The 21,387-nt window shown below is 39.2% G+C and overlaps 3 protein-coding genes across 8 annotated transcripts in view; 2 read left to right on the top strand and 1 right to left on the bottom strand.

The window, feature by feature from the left end:
• The window catches only part of LOC124158779, a 29,393-nt gene extending 27,737 nt beyond the window's left edge, over positions 1 to 1,656 (top strand). For all 3 annotated transcript variants that reach the window (XM_046534093.1, XM_046534092.1, XM_046534094.1), the window contains exon 4: positions 213 to 1,656. In XM_046534093.1, coding sequence (XP_046390049.1) covers positions 213 to 1,274 — 1,062 coding nt within the window. In that variant the 3' untranslated portion in view covers positions 1,275 to 1,656. The remainder of the gene's footprint in view (positions 1 to 212) is intronic.
• LOC124158777 (E3 ubiquitin-protein ligase Ubr3) overlaps positions 1 to 21,387 on the bottom strand; it is a 113,334-nt gene that overhangs the window by 72,444 nt on the left and 19,503 nt on the right. For all 4 annotated transcript variants that reach the window (XM_046534086.1, XM_046534087.1, XM_046534089.1 and 1 more), the window contains exon 10: positions 19,522 to 19,677. In XM_046534086.1, coding sequence (XP_046390042.1) covers positions 19,522 to 19,677 — 156 coding nt within the window. The remainder of the gene's footprint in view (positions 1 to 19,521; positions 19,678 to 21,387) is intronic.
• Positions 4,862 to 17,380, top strand: LOC124158778. Its single transcript, XM_046534091.1, has 4 exons — positions 4,862 to 5,698; positions 12,662 to 12,803; positions 15,086 to 15,294; positions 15,844 to 17,380. The coding sequence occupies exons 1-4, from the start codon at positions 4,877 to 4,879 to the stop codon at positions 16,912 to 16,914; spliced, it is 2,244 nt and encodes a 747-aa protein (XP_046390047.1). The 5' UTR covers positions 4,862 to 4,876; the 3' UTR covers positions 16,915 to 17,380.

The raw sequence follows: 21,387 nt of genomic DNA, 5'->3' as shown, positions 1-21,387 counted from the left end.
GTTGAATTAAACAAATTGAAATGCAAAACATTTGCCAACAAAGCCCTACCTTGTTCTCCATAATAGAATTCCATGCATGAAATCTGCTATTAGTAAAACTAAAGCTTGTAAATTAATGCGACAACAATTATAAATCGAACTGAAGGGACAAGATTGTTTCCAACAGGAAATTTGCTTTGGTGTAATTTTAACCCTGGCTAAATCTCTTTCAGGGTACCTGCCGAGAAAGCTGCGGATATTACCAATACGCAAGGGTGCACGATTGTTACAAGGATCAGTTCTGCAAGAAACAACCCAAGTGCAATGGCCGCATTTTTGACTGTCGCTTCATCGACTCAGATGCATCAGTGTGCTTGTCAAAAGGAGGATCAACCCACCGTAAATACGACTGGATCGAGTACGAGAATGGACGCACACTGGGACGCAAGGGTACATGCGAACGTGGATCCACTAAGGTGGACAGTTGGTGGCGATGGCTTTTCTGGCACTGCTCATACTGTCTCTGCCTTTGTGATGAAGTGGGACTCAAATCAGATCGGTACTTCAGCTTACACCCCTCTTTGGCAAGAGGTGTTGAAGAGAGCTTCCCCAATTCCAACAGAGCCGTCACAGGCCTCAGATTTGTTAAAGTGAACAGAGTCATTCACCTGCAAGTACAAGATGGTGAAATTCTCCCTGGAGGTCTGATCAACTCCAGCACGGTGGAGTGGAGACCAATCAAGCCTTTCAAAGTCACCGATAACAACATTCGAAGGGACGTCGACTACCACATCATTACGTGGGAACAGAGGGCAGTGGATCTAGATGACTTAAAGGCTCCAGAAGGCAGCATTTTGACTGGAGTTCAGCTTCGACGCATTGGCGCACACCTGAATCTTGAAATCCTGACGACACCATTCAACTTCACTACCGGGAAACTTGCTCACAGGGCTACCTCTGAGTGGATCAGCAACGACAACACGCCGGCTGCAGTCACCGAGCCAAGGAAAGAGATCAGGATGTACTCCCCAGATGTCCCAACCAAATGCCCTACTAGGTCCTCAGTAGTTTCAAATCATGATCAGTACATTCGTTTCACCCATTCAGATATTGATCGCGATGTAGCACAAACAACAGTTCCTTTCATAGATGCTCAACCTGTTGTACCTGATCCCCACTCCCTCCTGACTGGAGCTGGATTATTCTATAAGGGCAAAAGAAACTGTGGAGGATTCATCTCTCTTAAAGTGATGACTTACGATTATAGCAAGCACCTACATATGAGAGATTTGTAGTCGTGTTTTTACTGCGGCAGATGAACTGATGTAATGATGTTAATAATGACAATAGAGCCAGAGAAAAGGCAAGCACTTTCTCATTCGAAGGCCCTGTTTTTAAGTGCCAATCTCATCATTGTGAATTGATATGTTTAAATAATGTAGCATTTACATTTTTATTTCAATTTGAAGCCAAAGAAACAAAAGGCAATAGTGCATCCGAGTATGTAAATGGTGGTGATGTTTAACGAAACACACTGGGACACTACCTGTAGCCTTGAGACTTTTTTTCTAAGAGTTTACAAAGTTAAAAATTAGAAGAAAGATCTGAATAATTTCCATCTGTAAATTCAGATATAAATATCCAAATGAGTCCTAATAAAGAACTTTATACAAAATATTCATCACAGCATATAATCAATTACAGTACATATTTGATAAGACATTCCAATAGGAGGAAAGCCTAAATGGATAAGTCATTTGGGATACCTAATTTTCTATGAAATTTTTACTTTGGTTTTTTTTGTCAAACTTCACTTGTATATATTTCAGCCATTCCATTGCACATCCAGTGGTTCTAAAGACAGGGGGGTTAGGAAATAGAAAATATATGAGGGTAGGCAAGGGAAGATAGAGGAAGGTAGAAAAGAAAAGTGAGGAGGAGAGTGCTCAGGGGGCCTGGCCAAGGAAGTAACCCAACATCTGATTAATATAACAATGGAGAATTGAGGCTCTATTGTCCATGCAAACATCGCCAATGAATAACTACAATAATGTCAATAAAAGAATGCCGTTATAGTAACAGAATTAATAACTAGTCTCCAAAATTTCATACTTTTTAGGGCAACTTAACTTTCCTAATTGATTATTTCTCAAACAGTGAAAAAGACTTATTTAAAGCACTAGAGTCAATTTTATGCTATGACCATCAACACAGACATCATATTCCGATCGAGACTTCAAAGAAACCAATAATAGGTTGGTTTCCTATTATTTTTTATTGCCTCAATCGAAAGATTTTTTCTCCTGGAGCACGTATTTCACGCTTTTAGATTTTTAAATGACGATATCTATTTTTTGCGATTAAACGAAAAGTGAAAATTTTCAAGCGTGCGAAAACACGACGGCTAAGTATGAATGATGGGAAAAGCATGTGATGTCATTCTGGTTCCAGCTGCCGCAAGTGAGGTGACCTTGGGGAGAGGCTTTGAGCGCTGATACGACACAGGATGCTAGCAGGTAGCTGAGTACCCTGCTAGCTGGTAATGCTTGGCTTAAATAAGGATTATTAATATCTTATCAAACGAAGAAAACTTTCCGACCTTAGCCAGTTTTAATAGGTGATTATTAAGACATATTTCCCTGAGCTCTGTGCCTCATACATGCATTGGTAATCTCAGACGATGTAAAACTCCTATCTATTCGTATATAAACTAGGTCCCTGTGACATCACGTGGAGTGGCATCGCATGGGCGCTAATCTGGCTTTTTTCAAATGAGGATAAAATTGACCGTTGCCATTCGTCTAAACCGGTATTTCTAAAACCAAATAATTTGTATATTATGAATACACTAATGGTGGGTAACGAATCGCAATCAATGCCTTTCGTTTTCTTTGATGAAGGGAACTACCCTATTATAAAAGAATTCATATTATTAACAACATTTTGAAAACAAAAAAAAAGAAAATAAAAAAGTAAATTGGCAAAAAACTAAAAGAAAATACATCATTAAGGGTGTTATGCAATGACAGCTTCTCATAGATGGCTTAATTTCCAAAGAATTGTTTGTAATTTTATCTCATTAATTAAAATTTAATGAATAATAACATTAACCTGCTCATAAGCTTAGGCAATAGGTGAACGCCATGCGATATCGTAATTGTACTACCAAATTCATACTATAGGATCCCATTATGAAATAAAACTGTGGGTAGAAGTTAAATTCATTACAAGAACCTGCACAAAAAAGTTAAGGATGCAGAGAAGAGGGATAGGATTTTTCAAATACAGATGCCCTAAAAAATTAAAATTCATTAACCCATACAGAATGTAATGCTATCTAACAAAAAGGTTTCCTGTAGATTCAATAAAAAAGGTGCCTTTGAACATCAAGATGACTCAGTTAAATTGAAGTCCTAATTACAATGCTTTCCAACACAATAGTTGACATTACTAAGCAAAACAACATCCTGTGATACCTTTAATCCAGACTTTGGCGTGTTATTTAGGTGTAACCTCTATGATGCATGACTGCACCTCATGAAGGCCACCCTCAAAAATAGCAAACATCGTCACTCCCTCTTTTAACACATTTATATTAAATAATTCCAATGAATACTATGACTTCAGGAAAAGGAACTGCTCAACAATTACAAATTCACATTGAACTTTCTACAAAGGTGTCATCTAAAAAACATCTTCCAGTGACTTATCGGGAGGAAATTTTGACTGTTACATGTGAATAACGCGGGAAGTTCTACGAAAAGTAGGAGAGAAGTATTTTAAAAAGTTTGAGCAGAAGACTGGACAATTTAATCGCACACATTATGAGACATGTTGGAATAATGACCACTATTGCTGAAGGAATGTTGGAAGGGATGAACAGCAGAAGCAGGCGATGGATGAGATACAATGACCAGGTGAGGAAGGATGTAAAGCAGAAGAATTATGTAGGTGTTAAAAGATTAGCCAATAGGATAATTGAGTGGAGAGCTGTGTCAAATCTACCTCAGGATTGATGACTGTACATGATGATATTAAATATGTAATTGCAATTAATACCCTGGCTTAAGAATAAGAAACTGCTCAGGCAAATTTAAAATTCTCATTGAACTTTCTCCGAAGGTATCCTCTAAAAAGAAATATTTTCCTGTGATTTAACTAGCTGATGTTTTTGCTGTAAGCATATCAAATGAGCTGGGAATGACCTAAAATTGTCAGCCACAACCAAGACTTCAATCCAATTTATAAAGTAAAGAACAAACGCGATGCTTTCTGACAAAATTGCTTTTTAGATAGCGCCAGTTAAAAGCTTAAACTGTTGTCCTGGCCAAGATAGAAGATGAGCAATCTCTTCTACCTCATTGTCTGCTACCATGTAGCTTCAAGGCCTTAGCAGAGTATGCTCAGACTGTGAATCAAGTCTCAAACTATCTTAACATCATTTTTGAGCAATATGACTCCAACATGATCAAAATGGAGTCATGACTTACTGTGTCACTTTTTGAGTAAAAAAAACTCTGAGCAGAAAAAATTAACGATGAGTACCCTTTCACTATGGAGTAAAAAATATTTTCCTTTGCACAGTATATTAGTGACTCCCCAGATCTACACATGGCTCCATGCTCAATGAGGAACAAATTTCATCCGTCTTCATAATGCCTGAAGAGATTTCTCCAGAAAAATTATGCACCACTACATTTTACAGCATTTAGGAGAAGGATAATCTAAGAAATGAGACTATTGCATGTGAACAAGTAAAATATCTATATAAACCATAACAATTTCCAAGATTCAGCATTCCATTCAGGCTATTTATGGGTATTATCTGAGGACATTTCTCCAGAAAAATGATGCACCACTACATTTTACAGCCTTTGGGTGAAGGATAATCCGAGTAATGAGACTAGGGCATGTGAACGCAATAGAGACAACGGAGGGCACCGGGGCAAACGCGACGGGGCCCGAGATGGTACCAAAGGTCAAGAAAGTCGGCGACGAAGGAAAGGAGGAGAAATTCCGAGAAACAAAACCATCAAGCGCCGCGAGAGATAAGGTCAGAAGCCGCGGAAGACAGATACGACGTCGTCCACGTCGAACGCTCATCCTAGAGAGTAACGCGAACGCGAGATCAGTCGCAGCAATGGAGCTGCCTTGGAGGTTGATCCCCATCCTGGCGGTCATAGCGGCGCTGGGCTCAGGGACACGGGCCCAACAAGACAGGTTCGCCGGAAAGCACACCCTCCGACAACTCTACTCCGAGTTGAGGACGATGACGTCGGAGCTCTGGTACAACATCAACGACGCCCGCTGGCACGCCAACTTGGCCTTCGGGAGGAACCCCGTGCCGGCCGACGAGAAGATCCTGCGCTACTTTGCCCGATTCAGCGAAGCCCTCGAGCGAAACGGGCTCGACTCGAACCTGAGACGCCTGCGTCAGAGGCTGCTCACGGGGACCCTAGGCAGCATGGATTCTTGGGCCAACGCGGACGCCAACGTCGGCTTCGTGGACGCGGTCTACTTGGGTTTCCGCATTTTCCAGGAGAGGTTCCCCCTGAGGTTCGGTTCCGACACCTCGCGACTCGCGTTCACGGATCTGGCGCAGACGATCCTGCAGGAGGAGCGAGACGACTCCATCCAGAGTTCACTGTTTAAACTTCACGAGCTGCTGACAGAGGGCTCAGACGCCTTGTTCCGGAATTTGCCCGCCGAATTAACGCACGTAAGTCACTAACTTATAATCACTGCGCCAAAGACATAGGATAACGGAATACAAAAGGGAACTGAAGAAAATACTTGAGGTGTAAGCAAGAAAAAACTTCTTATCTAAAGGGAATCTTCTTATCTATCATCTTCTTATCTATATCTTAAGGGAAAACGGCCGAACTCCCACCTACCCTGGAATTGGGGGCCCATTCAAAATGGCACTAGTTCGCCATAAACAGGATATTAATGATAGTACAGGAAAACTGCAATAAAACTGGCTCACCGGTAGTAACGTAAGGTTAGGGTTACTCAAAGTTTATTTCTCGTTTGGGAAAATCGGCCTATTGCCAAAATGTTTCGTGCTTTCAATAAAAAGAGGGACAGATAGATACCTCTACACCCCTAAGCATGGGCGAAGTTTTACGTTGGGGGAGCGGGGGTGCGCATTCCTGCCGGAGGTTTGAAGAATAAAGGCCACTATGCATGAAAATGATCATGCTGAATGTTCACGGGATCATCAACATGATCATGCGAGCAAAATAGAACATTTTCTAATTTTCACTGAATGATCATGCGCCTGACGGTTCGTTCGCGATTTTTTCCGTTATACACAACAAATGATTCAATTCGCATGATCATTCAACATGATAATTCGCATAATCATTCGCATGATCATTCACCGTGTGTAGCGGCCTTAAGGATCACCCCCAGTGAAACGGGGAGTTTTCAATAGCCCCAAGGTGTTCTTGGAAAATTTGATTAGATTAATCTCTGAAAGTAGAGTTTTAAGTACTATCTTAGACTAAGATTTATTTAAAATTTTGCTGTTATTGCTGTCATTGTACTTAAATGTACAGTTTTCCTACTTTTTTTCGGACAAATTACCATTTATGCTCCCCCTGGCAACCCCAGAACTCTGTCCTTGCCCTACATGTAGGTAAACTTGGATTGCCTGCGTCACGGGGTCTACGCATCAAATAAATTAAATGAGACATATGGGAATAGCTAATCATTTCAGCGGCGGTGATATAAATAAAAGCTGTTATCAACGAAAGACAGTTAAGTTGCTACCTCAGACCCCAACGACATCCAAGACCCCGGCAACAATTAAGAGAGGCTGAGATTTAAATCTTTATCCCGAAAATTCAGCAAACGGTTGCTTAACTTGGATGGATCTACATATCCGACTGATTTTCAAACACAATTCTACTCGATTCATTCATATTCGATGCCATGGAAGTGCCATTAACGCATTATTTTTAAAAAGCATTAATACCACTATCAAATTTTCAAATAAAAGCGGAAGCGTGTTTACAGCTAAGCGTATATAAGTACTATAGTACTATTAGACTGATAGGGCGTACTCCGGTAATAAACAGCTCAAAATCTGGGGGATAGGCATACGTAGAGAGCATATGCAGTCACTGATTTGCGACAGTACTCGGAAAAATAAATCTGAGTGAAAGGTATAGAAGCACGCAACCCACGATTCATTGAATACCATCACGTAGACACTAGCGGCTCCGAATCACAAAAGCAGGAGTGTGAGTGATACTATCTGTAAGAAGAATCTCGCTCACAAAAGTCAAAGTATACCGCCTTCCGGTAAGCATTTGACAGCCGTAACGCTACGTCACTCTCAAATATAAAATATTGGGGAAGGTCAGAGGCCAACTGATTGGAGAGCTGTGGGGACTAGAATTTGGTCCCTCACGCGGGAGGATCTTCTACCTCGTGTCTAACGACGCTATCACAAAAAAATTGTTGAGTTGGGAAGAACATGACACCAGAGCATATCGATACCTCCACAGCACAAACGCTCAACAATCGCCCACCGAATCAAATCCGCTAATGTAGTATCACGTTGCGTACCGGGGTATTTAAATTCCTAGGAACCCCGATTCTGGGTGGAGGTGTTGAGATTGGAAATATGTGCCTATTACGGGGTAATGCCTTTGGTTTAAACATGGTTAAAAGGCTAATGATTAGAATATAACCTTACCCAATCCCACGTTATGATGCATCAATTTATTATGAATAACGAACAACAACTGAAAACGTACTAATGAATACGTATTGTACGCTTTAAAATTGTTTAGGTTGACGCGCCTAAATGACGAGAATCTTCGTCATCAGTCCGGAACGTTCGGGAAAAAAATGACTAGAATTCTCGCCATCCGTACGCAACGCGGTATTACTAGAGCTACTACATGACCGGATTTGATTCGGTGGGTGATTGTTGAGCGTTTGTGCAGTGGAGGTATCGATATGTTCCGCAAAAAGATTTTATTTGGATATTTCACTGCGCCGTGATTTGCAGAGACAAATTACGCCCACTAGAACGAAGGTGAATCCTCATTCCTTAAAAATAGGGACATGGTGTAACACCCGAAAACATAGGGCATTCCTTTTCATTCATTATTAAATCGTATGTATTGTTCTCACATTTCATTACACTGACTTAAGAACAATAAAGGGGCAACTATCACTGAACTTTCAACGGATATCGGGAAATGTCATAAATGTGAAAGAATTCACACAAAAAATATTTTTTCAGCGGCTCAGCCAACACATGAACCTATTCCTCGAGAATTGAAGCAAATATTTAACCCTGAAGTTGAATGAAACTCCAAGCCATAACAAAGGATATTTTTTTTAAATCAATAGCAGTCCGAATTGGAGGAAAACAAGAAATGCTATGTGACCCTAGAAGAAGATGAATGACCCTGGCGCGGCTGAAAATGAGCCTTTGTGCCTTTAATGACTCGTAATCGGCGTTCGTAATCTTTCTCACTGAAGTTATCTGGTAGAGGGAGGGCACGATACATAGCGAACACAAGACCCAGTAGACATTTAATGCCATAATAAGATAAAGCAAAGTGCACGTACTGGGGCATTGACAAGGTGCTGACATCTTGATTTATACATAATTTTTGTCTCCATTTCATAAACAATCGAGGGAAAACGATTTGATCAATTGCATCGAAGAAGAAATTATTTGTAGAACATGGAAAACGCAATATATCGAGAGCTTGGGACGATTGCAAAGTTGATTTTTATGAAGAATTACTAATCTACAATCCCCATGCGAAAATACTTACAATTAAAAATAACAACTGCAATATCTGGGCTTTAATTTTTCACACTTTCCAATTACAAATGAAGCCCTCCGATTACAGGGATTTTCATCGACTATAAAGACACTAATCTAAAGTACGCAGCGCAGCGAAAGTATCCAAAGCGCACAGGGTGAAGAATTGTTTCATGGCAAGGCAACCTAGAGAGAGCTCTGAACTCAACCCATTGCAAGGGAACCCCAAAAGAAATATCCTCAGCGTCCCTGACGGGAAGGGATGGTTGCATGAGTGGGCACTGATACCTTTGTTCAGGGATAAATTCAACGTATTCAGGCATGATAGAGTGGAAGTTTGACATGTTGAAATAAAAGGTAGGTACACTTGTCCACAATTATTTCAAAATAATTGTGGAAAGTGCAACTAACTTTTACTTCAATTTCAACAGGGACCCCAAGAGCCTCAAACGGGGTTCCCACTCAAACTAAATTATAAAATTCACGGTTTTTTCCAGGTTTTCACGGTCTAAATGTTGTCAAATTCACGGTTTGTAGATAAACCATTTTAGGCAGAAAAATTTGCCACGTAACAATCATCGGTCGCACGTCACCCAAACATTTAACAAACGCAACAGACGCTGTGAATGCAAACGCAACAATGAAAGTGCAATCTCTCCTGACATCACATATCGTTTGTAAAATTCAGCTCCGGCTAAAGGTTGTGAGTGGAAAAATGGTGGGACAAGGGTGCCAGGGAAGTTAAGAAGTGTCTGATTTTTCGCCAGGGTTAATGAACACTTTGGTTACCAGTCTTCCGGATTTGGTACAGGCTTAAGGTAATGCGTCGTCATGGCCCACGGACCAATAATTGCACTTCGAATATTGGAGTGCAGACAAATGCGTGGACAGTGTCTATGTGTGATTGGCCTAAAATATGATCGACACATCGATTTTTCTCTTTATTTGTCAATCATTGTTCTAAAATTAAGTTTGAGAGATTTTTAAGGTTTTACGACGAAATTCACGGCTTTTTCCAGGGTTTTTTTCACGGTACACGAAATTCACGGTTGATTCACTGTTTTAAGGTTTTCACGGTTGAGTGGGAACCCTGTCAAAGTAGCTTCAGGAGGATATATTTCTCAGTTAGAAACAGTGAGGCAAGAGAGATAATTTGCTTAACAGATAGAGATGGGAATTCATTTTTCCTCCAAACAATAGAAAAAACTCCAAGTAGTATGTAGCTGTATATTATATTAATATTCCTTATTTCCACTATGGAGGTATGGAATTTCATCATTGTTATACTGAGAAAACAAATCAGTCATACACAAACTGTCCACCACGCTGTAAGGTCACACCAGCAATTCATTCAGAACTGACTTTGCCATTATTGGGAAACAAGTATCTGAGCAAAACTAGGTCACTGAATAAATTATGTAATGACCAATTCCATTGTGAAATAATGTGCTCCAGATTAACTCAAGGAATGATGGAGAATGACGGTTGAGATCTGAGAAATAAGCATTATCAATGAAGTTTGGAGAAGAGCAAAGAACAAGAGATTCTTGACAAAAAAAGTAAAATAAAAGTGAAAGTTAATGATCACATTCAGTGATATAAAAGCTCTAAAAAAACAATAATGGTCGCATTACCGGAAGATCAACAAGGCAATATACGCAGCTATCTAAAGGCACTGACTTTTTTCCTCCGACTTCCTCCTCTTCATCCCCCAAAAAGGTCCCATTGCTAGTAATGCCCATCAGAGGCGAAGCTGAAGAGTAAACTGAGAGACTGAAAATACTTAAAATGATATCAGAGTTACATTTACTATACATGATAGGTTGATCATTCAATTATGCTTCTGAGAAATCATGTCAGAACAACTTAAAAGCTCACTTTCCACACAATATATGTGTTGCATTGAAGTGCTCAGAAGATAGGAAGTCTGAATACAAATTACCGATGCACAGTGACCATCTGCCGCTGCACACTTAAATCCAAGTAAACATAATTCATGAGCACCAAGAGCCTCATGAATTTGAGTCTTAACAAATGGTCCAGGTTGGAGTGCAGAAGATAAATGAGATTGAGTCTAGATTTACGAAAAAGCATTGCTGATGATGAATGGAGTAAAGAGTGAAAATAGCACGCAAATGTATCAATACCATTATTTTTTCCAGAGGTCTTTGTCAAGCTTACTGATTATTTTAAGGGACTGATTGGTCACAGTACCCCCTTAGCTTCCTTTATCCTCACCACAGCTTACTATAGGCCCCTTAGCATGCTAATCTACCAATGAATACAGGGAACATACATTGAAGGGAATATTCAAAGAATACCACAGACAGAATGAGGTACCCCTATAAAATGATTGCTGATAGCTATTAAAAGAGACTTGTTTACAGCATAATAAGAGCATGTTTAGATGAAAAAAGGAGAGAAGAATTTTATTAACTAAACTTGACATAATTAATCAATGACTATGGATTGATGTTGGACTCTCATGAAAGATAATGTAGTATTAGTAAGATGTATTAGTATGAGCTTTAGTCAGATTTGATTTGGCCAGGTTCTCCAGTGCGGGCTCATATTGTTCATTAAAGATTCTAATCAGGCTTATGCTTAAGTGGATACATAATTATGTATACTGTATAAAAAATTATAAATTATCCTAAAGAATGTTCATTATTGGTTCCGCTATGTAGATGACATACTTTGTTTATGGACGGGAACGAAGAGGCAACTAAGAAATTTTTTACACCTTATCAATGCTTTAAATTCAAATATCAAGTTCACTATGGAGTTACAAGAGGGCAGCACTCTAAATTATTTAGATCTAAATATTTCCATTAAAGACGGCGAGCATAAGTTCTCCATTTACCGAAAGTCAACTTATACAGACCAAGTCATCCACGCAACTTCCAAGCATGCCATAACCCAAAAATTGTCAGCCTTTCATTGCATGCTGCATAGAGCTTTGTCGATCCCTTTAGAGCCCTCAGATCTCCTTTCAGAAATTACCACCATCAAAAAAATCGCGATAGCCAATGGTTACACCGAAAAATTGATCAATGATTTGTTTGAAAGCAAAAAGAGAAAATTCTTACTCAGAGGTATGTATTTACTCTACCACCCCCACGGATCAACAGTCATGGCGACGCATAAAATATTTAGGCCAACCTTCTATTAAATTGGAAAAATTACTCAAAGTAATCAACATAAAACCGGCCTTTTACAATAATTCTAACCTGAAGAGCATGCTACCTTCAGTCACGGACCCCACTGACTCAGCCCTCAAGAGCGGGGTCTACCAATTAAGGTGTGGTGATTGTGACTCCAAATACATAGGACAAACAGGAAGAAGTCTGACCGTACGAGCGGAGGAACACCGGCGCGATTACTACAACAACACTGGGATGTCCCAATTCGCTACCCATCTTCGGGAGGAAGGCCACCAAGCGGATTTTACCCCGGAATTGCTGCACCGAGTCAAAAAAGGAACACAGCTGGACATCAGAGAACAGTTGGAAATTTTAAAAATTGTAAAGAGGAAAGAACCCATTGCTAATGACCACCTTTTCCCTTTCCACTCCCCCCTCCTAGACATTCCACTATTACACCCCAAAAAATCCTTGTGACGCCAACCCACGCTCTTCTTTGTAACTACCTCTGGTTTTTCCCCTATCCCTTCCCTCCTTCACCATTCCCGTCACTTACCTCTCCCCTTCCCCTCCAATCACCCGACCACAGAGTATATATACCGGCAAATTCTGATGTGTATCACTAGTCTTGAAAATGGTACAGTGTAACCGAAACTAGTCGGCAATAAAGTGTGTGTTTTTTGTAGAAAAGCTAAGAAATTTCCTTCCAAACATTAAAAAATTATAATGCAATGAACTTTTTCAGGGAGATGGCCAAGGACTATGTGCAACAAGAGAATCACCTCAACAACTGATTCAAAATGTTTACAATATTGCCTTGCTGACAGACATCAAAGGCTATGCAATGATGCAGTTTTCTTGGATGATCCTAAGTTTATACGACCATGGTAAGACTAGTGAACTATTGATTTCAAACAACTGTCTTCATTATATAGTGATCTACGGTACGCATCCATGAACCATTACCATTTACCAAAACTTTTCCCTGATCTTAAAATCCACTGATTCATGTCTTTCTCCTTCCTATAGAATGTTTACCAGGTAAATGAAACTACTGGTTCCACTACAGCATTTTTCTTTGACATAAGCAATCTCAAACATTTTTTCTTTTGACACAATTACCTTAAAGGAAAAATGTGATAGTTTGGATGAGTAAAAAAACTCACTAAAAATGACCATAGTTTTTTAAGGTGGGTGAGACAAAGAGGGGTTTTCAGCATTGATTATATCAGAAAATGATTTATTTAGTGATACCCACTTTACATATGTAGTTAGAATGATGGGGGATTACAAAATTGAGAGGAAATTTAATAATTATCCATGAGTTTAAATGAAAAAGTAATGCAAAATGAAAGTATTTTTTTGCAAATTCTGACTATCATCTGTTGTTTTATCCAAAAGTTCCTAAAAAGAGACAGTGATTTCTCATGTATGTACATCCTCCCGCATTAGCAGTAAAATACGTTTATTTGCTGACGATGCTGTCATCTATAGCGAAATTAGTGATCACTCTGACTATGAAATTCTCTCATCTGACGTAAACAATGTTCATTTGTGGAGCCAAGAGTGGGGACTCGAACTTAATCTGAGCAAATGCATGGCGGTACATTTCTTGCGGAATTCGTCCGACTCTAACCATGTTTATGCAGTGGATGGTACTAAAATAAAGGCAACAGACAAAGTGAAGTACCTGGAAGTTACGATATCCTCGAACCTCACGTGGGGAACACACATAAAGAATATTAGCGGCATAGCCCTGAAGAAATTAGAATTCGTCAAGCGTATTGTGGGAAGTTTTTCGGATGAGAAAGTAAAAGAAAGGTGCTATTTCGCTCTCGTCCGACTGCACCTTGAATATGCACCGAGCGCATGGGATCCGGTGCAGAAAGACTTAATCTGCGAACTGAATAAAATACAAAGGAAGGCTGTGCGTTTCGTCAAAAACTGCTACGGGCGTACAGACAGTGTTACCCAGATGTTAAGGGAATTAGGCTGGGAGTCGTTGGAGACTCGGAGGCTGCATGCTAGGCTTAGATTGCTTGAACAATAGAGAATGGATATCTTTAAGAGCGACACAGAGAACATAATATTAAAGCCACACTATATTTCCAGGTCTGATAGAAGCGATAAATTAAGAGAGATGTTTTGCCAAACGGATAGATATGGGAATTCATTTTTTCCCCCGAACCAAAAAGGACTTTAATAAACGCTTGTCCCAACCTCTTTAGAGCACTACATTTTTTTCTAAGTTGTAAACGGCTGGTGTCCTAACACCTCCTGCCACACGCCTTTTAGGTGGCTTGCGGGGTATTATGTAGATGTAGACACCATGCACCCTTACTCCCAGATAGTTCTACAGAGACGTTGGATTCTTTAGGAAAGTTAACATACAATAACAATTTTGACAAACATCCTAACACTATGGCAAACATACAACATTCAACATTTCACAAAATTTAGCATAGAACGTAGAGTAGCAACGAGGTCACATTTGAAGAGACGTTGCAACCCATAACACAATCGACCTCTGAGATATTTCTCCCTCTTGATATGATTTTTTTCCGGACAAATATGTGCTCATCACATTGGCAGTGGTCCTAATAAGCCAAAGAAAAGATGAGACCACTTGATTAGCCCTAATATAGTGTTTGAAATTAAAATTATTGGGAAAAGTAATGAAAATTTCAACAGCAAAAAAACAATAAACGGAATTTCGTACACTCATATGGATTTAGAGCACCCAAAGAGGAAACACTACCTTTAAACAACGAAACTTTCATTGACCTTCAAACACTCTTCTTCCTAAATCATGTCAAACTCAAATCAACATGCGATAAAGGTTCACATTACCCATATAACTTTTCATCCTTTTTCTCATTCCATAATTAGAGAAGCCAAAAATCATTTAGTTGCTCAGGTTGATGCTACTTCATCTTTTGATAGTGGAAGTGGCTCAAATTTATTTTTCGTGGTATCGAAAATGACTAATGAATTATTAAGTAGTGGATGAATCATATTTCAGGATTGAATGTATTTTTAATCGATATTTCAGCATTTGTCACACATTAAAATCTTTTCCTGAATCCTTATAACCGTTTACATCTTCATACTAGGGAAACATAATGAGCAATATTTTTACCAAATGTACAAAATGTTATTTACTTTCAAGGAAATTTTACCAGAGCTGCAAAAGGGATGGACAATAGAATAGAACAAATACTTCTGGAAAAAACTGAGACAGCTAAACAGGCTATATCTTTGGCAAGCCAAGAATACTGGAATTGTGATCCTCATAAACATCAAGAGAACGTAACTTACGTTCAATTGACCAACCTCATACAAGGTCATATTCAAAATGAAATAGACATCAATCCAACGGTAAGTACATATTGCATCTAATGGCTTGCATTGTTTAGGTTCAAAACATGGCAATTAAATTGGAGATATGGCATATATTTTATACCCATTTAGTTACCCGACAAAAATAGCATTAAACAGCACAACAATAATGTGAAAAGGACACTAACGGTTCATGTAACACCTTTGCAAAAACATTTTTAAAAATAGCAGTTTTCCTAGAATTTCTCAGTTCATTCAATATAAAAAAATTCTCGTATCTTGTTTTTCTATATCATGAGTTGTGTACTAATTTTTACTACATTCATTTCATTTATAAAATAAATTAACCTCAAAACACAGCCTAATCATAATAGAAGTAAAACTGAATCACTATAAGAGGATATATGTACAGAGAAAACTTGAGCATTGAAAACAGACCACTTCCTTTTTTATTTTCATGACTATTAAATTAGCACACCAAAAATCTCTTCAAAGAAATTTTTCCTTGTTACTTCCAATGTAATTTTTTCTCTATAAATCCCAGCTAACAATAAAACATTATGCATTCCTTCTTTTTCATTACTTCAGCACAACTGCCGGGAGGAGTGTTCTCACTATTCTGGAGACACCTTTGCTGAGGTCACAAGCTGCTATCAAGGATTGTTCTGCGATGTACAGCCGAAATGTACAGGCCGCCTTATTGGTTGCCGTTTCATAGACTCTGACTCACAAGTGTGCCTTTCAGGTCCTAACGTAACTAACCGAAAATATGACTGGATAGCATACGAAAATGGACGGACCTTGGGCAAAAGACGTTCTTGCCCCACAGAAGTAGCTGCAGTGGACAGTTGGTGGTCATGGGTAGTGTGGCACTGTTCTTATTGTTTTTGCCTTTGTGACCAACCTGGTCCTATGTCTGACCGATATTTCAGCCTTCGGACAGTTCTAGCTCGAGGTGTCGACAGCAACCACCTAGGCTCAAACCGTGTTGTGACAGGCCTTCGTTTTGTTAAGGTGAACAGGGTGATACATCTACAGATTCAAGATGGCATAGCCCTTCCTGGAGGATTGGTAAATTCATCCACAGTGCAATGGCAACCTATCACACCCTTTAAAATTGACGACCCAAATATAACTAAAGGGGTGGACTACCACGTCATGTCTTGGGAAAAGAGGGCAATTGACCTTGATGATCTTGCTGGCCCACCTGGACAAGTTTTGACAGGAGTACGACTTCGTCTACTTGGTGTACACCTAAACCTGGAAATTCTTACTACTCCATACGATTCTAAGACCGGGAAACTGGGAGGGATGGATGATTCCGGTTGGATGAGCAATGACAACACTCCAGCTGCAGAGCAAAACCATCGCACAGAGGTGAAAATCATCAATCCGGGCGTACCAACATCCTGCCCAAGACCTTCTCACGTTACTTCACGCAGTGGACAGTTCATCAAATTCACGCATTCTGACCTAGACAAAGATGTGGCGCAGACGACAGTGCCTTTTATAGATTCTCAACCTGTGACGCCTGACCCCCCGACCCTCCTTGCTGGTGCTGGGCTATTTTACAAGGGCTCTGTAGGCTGTGGAGGATTTGTGGCTCCCAAAGTTTTAACATATGACTACAGTCAATCTAACACAGAGAATATTAGATAAAGACATATTCCACCAAATTAGAGAACAAAGCAAGTGCCTCTAGTTATTTTACTCATTGATCCATTTGTTAGCCTTGTACGAATACAACTACAATTCTATATGCCGCCATGATGCAACAACTGGAGAATTTTGTCTGAATAAGACAGGATAAGCAGGTAATAATATTTGGAAGAAATGGTGCAAGTGGCATAGAATTCAGCTGATATCATTACATAGCATATACTAGTTACTTCATGAAGGACTGAAAAAGATCTCCTACATTTCTAGATAACCAACAGAAATTTTATTTTATGAGCTATAAAAACTATCCAGCAATTAGCACACTATGTACCAACAATAATTAATTTAAAAAACCTAAAACCCTTCCCACATCTTCAATAACATGTAAATTTTATCCATTGAACATTTTTAACAATGATTTAAAATTTATATGAAATTATACCACTGATTAAACTTTTCAACACTTCATGAACCTGGTAGATATTTTTTGAAATGCATGAAAAAACCTATTCATGATGAGACAGGCTAATGCAAAGACTTCTATAGGTAGGTACAGGTAATAAAGCTCTATTAAAACAAACCGATTTAACAGTATACCATTACTTATGATATCTCTCATATCCACAGGACTAATCAAGTAATTTCCATTCTATTGCCAATCAAGACACACAATGCAAGGTATAGTATATCTCATAACAACAGTGCCAGGATTTAGAGGAACACAACAAGGGAAATTTTCATGTTTGATAAAAAAAACCCAAATTTGACTTCAATTCAAAAGCTAACAGAGTAAGAGCTTGGTAAGCAATTTTGACCTGCTTGTGGCATCATATGCTCAGCAGTCCAGTAACACCTTGTCCGGTGGTGTCCGAAAAATATCCACAGGGAAGAATGATGCCTCGGTAGCTTAACTGGCTAAAGCACTCGACCGGAAATTGGGGGATTCGGGTTCGAATGCCGGTCAAGGCGAATGATTTTTTCTCTGTGGATCTTTCGCACGATTGTGCATTGCGGGTGACTTCAGTAAAAGTTATCACCGCGGCTAGTCCCGGTATACTTTAAACTAATCTCATAAGTGCTGAAAACATGAGTATTTTAGAAAGCTACCTGTCATTAGCTTCATAAACAATCTTCAATGAGTTGGCATGATGCATTATAAGAGTGGCCTTTTAGGCTGTGGGTTTGTAGCAAGGGTCGCCTGCCTAACGACCAACTTAAGAGTGTAATCCAGGGTGGCCTTTCTCTCCTCTTGTGGAACTGCTTGCCTGAATTCCAGGTTTCAAGTATGGGCAGTAAATAATGTAATGATAATGTCTAATTCTGAGAAGGGATTGACATATCTGATATAAATACTAATACAAGGCTTTGGTACTTGAAGCAACTGCCTATTTCACACGTGGATTTTCAAAAATAGATGAACTTCTGATCAGAAACGAGTGCTTTCACTTTGGAAAATGGCATCTGAAGAAACTTGTTTTAAACAAAATATTGATTCTCACGGCTGGTAAATGAGAGGATTTAGATAAAATATGCCAGTAGAATTCCTGTTCATGACGTTTGGAGCTGAATGAATGAAAAAGTAAGCGATCGTATTTCAGAGAGGAAAATAAACAATCATCATTTATGATTCACACATTTTTCTTGAATTGCAGGTCTCCTCATATCAATTTTAAGATATTTTGGGCGTACGGCATGCACAATATAAAAATTCAACCCATTTCCATTGCTCTCCTAAGTAGTTTTGGAAATTTTGAGAAACAGACATCTGATGATGCTGTGAAATCTGTAGCTCGAAATCACATCTGGGTATTGTAGGTAACGTAATGAAATATTTTGCAGAAGAAAATAGTAAATTAGACACCTAGATCTGGTGGGATTAGCATGAAGATTGTCAGGCTCTGAGACAGCCTTTCGATAGTCACATTCTCAGCATTGCAAATTATTAAAAAAAAAAAAAAAAAAAAATGAAAACTTCCGGAATTCTTCCGTTTTTTAGATCATTCTGTTTATAGATTTCCAGATTATCGATCTTCTACTGTAATTTCATTGTCATTGAAAAGCAAACAGCAGCACATATTGGCACATCATTATTCAGGGAATGGGCACATTACGAAGGATCTAGAATCACAGGTAATAGAAAAAAATGTGCAGGGCAAAAATGGGTGATCAATTTATGAACGGTCTTCTAAGCATTTCTACCAGTGTGAGCATTTTTCCACTCCATCTTTTGCATCTATCACATTGAAACACTCATCACTTTCAGGGGATGGGAGTAAAATGGAGGAAAGAGGATGGTAAGAAAGGGGAAGTAGGAGAAGTAGGAGAAGGAGTGAGGGGACTAAGTGATCCAACTGAGGGGTGGTCAAATAATGGATAATCCACGGATATCAATCTATGAACAAACTTAATGTTTGACTACCTCAAATATCTTAACTTCGATTCCCCATAAAATTATACACTGTGACACGAATTCAGAACATCCTTAATTCCAGGGCAAAGGTTTATGCTTCCTACGCCAAATTTTGAAAAAAATTTCCCAGTAATATTCAAGTTTTAGCAGCAATGAAAATAATACGACTGAAAGAAAAATTTCAGAGAGGTACTCACTTGAACCCGCAACGGATGCATCATCATTAGGTGGAGCATGTCCGTCCCTGGAAGTACATCTTTCAAGGTGAGACCTTGCTGTTTGATTGCCTGGCACATGAACACGGAGAAATAGCGATGCAGGGGAAGATGAAAAGACACCTGGAAGGAGTCGCTCTGAAAAGAAAAGAGCAAGCATTACATAGTGATTGTAGACACCAAACTGAATAATGCATATCCAATTCATCATGCATATTATGTGATGGGTATACGGTTATACATAGAGGTGGGGAGGAAAGTCAGCAAGGGCTATCTTTAGCATTAAACAGGAGGATGGGTATGCGTATGGTATGTATAGACCAGGTGGGCGATAGGATTCTGGTGGTAGAAGTTGAAGTGCAACCAACCAACCTTGTGGTGGTTCAAGTTTATATGCCCCCTAGTAGTAGTCATACGGAGGAAGAAATGGATGACGTGTATGAACACCTTGAGGAAATAATTAGAGAAACTCTGGGTAAGAAAAATCTAGTAGTGAAGGGGAATTGATTGCCTATAGTTGGGGAAGGGAGGGATGAGAACGAAATGGGAGAAATTGGATTAGAGAGGTGGAAAAACAGGGGAGATAAAGCAGCAGAATTTTGCAGGAGAAACAAGTTATTCATCACAAACACATGGTTCAATCATCATAAAGGGTGAAGGTACTATCATTTGCAAAAGTCTTGCAACAAATCGAGCGGCGCTACTTTTGCTCCATTGTCGATTTCTGGCCACCATTAAGTTTGAATGATCACTATCTAGGTATGAATCTTCATGGTAGCTCGGGAACGACTCACTAACGGGTCATTGTGACACGGGAGTGAGACGTAGGAAATCATTACGATGTTCAGTTGAGTAAACGAGTGTAGATGTTGTTAAGTCGTCGCGGCGTTTGAGATTATTTTTGTACCCGTAGTTGACTGGAGTAGATAATTGAAAATATTTACCCGTTAAAAGAGTGGGTACCTATGACGCCTGGCTTCCAATGGTAAATCCCATAAGGCCGGCTGGGGGCACGATTTCGCCATTAGGAACACGGAAATCAACTCGCTCGTAACCCTTTTTTTAGGGATTCAACGTCGTTCAGGAGACTTTATATTAAGTTATTGAAATATTTGTTCGATATAGAAGAATTAATAAATTTAAAAAAATTAACTGGAAATTTTCCGAAAAAAAAAACACGACTCTGTCGTCTCCATCATATTTAATTGATTGGCATTAAATAGTTCTTTACGTAGGTTGAAGCAGATAAAGATAGCTCCATAAGCTTTCTTCAACATAGCTTCATAAGTTGATGACAAATAGGCAGCATACTACATAGACGGACAGCATAATCGCTGCAAAATATCATTCATAATTTTCTTTTTAATCAGATAAAATTGATCTATTAAAGAAATTACGTATATGGAACCTTAGATTATTACGATAGTTCTCATTCCAAAGGTTAATAATGTTGAGCAGTTACGGACCTGTAAAGGAAACCATATAGCACTAGGAATTACATTCACCAATGATTCTGATTGGAGTTCCTTCAAGAAAACGCAATTGATTCGTCCTACCGCGCTAACTACGCACGATTCCCGTCGCACGGTCATTCAAATTATAAATTGTTGCAAAAAATGCTCAAATTAAACAGCTGGTACCCTCTTAACATAAATTTCAAAAATAAAAAAACTTAAAAATAAAGTACGGCTGTGCGGAGGATAAAAAATTTTCGGCCACGGGAAGGACTTGAACGCGGGCCCCTCCTATTACCAGCCTGAATGTTTATCCACTGAGCTATTTCTAGCTCAAGGTCATTATGCGGTAATTTTGATTATTTACTGTTATTGTAACACTGAGCTCCTTCAT

Source organism: Ischnura elegans, chromosome 5 (assembly GCF_921293095.1).
Source record: "Ischnura elegans chromosome 5, ioIscEleg1.1, whole genome shotgun sequence".
Taxonomy (NCBI): Eukaryota; Metazoa; Arthropoda; class Insecta; order Odonata; family Coenagrionidae; genus Ischnura; species Ischnura elegans.
Note: the sequence above shows the minus strand (reverse complement) of the source record. Positions and strands in the feature narration are given on the sequence as shown.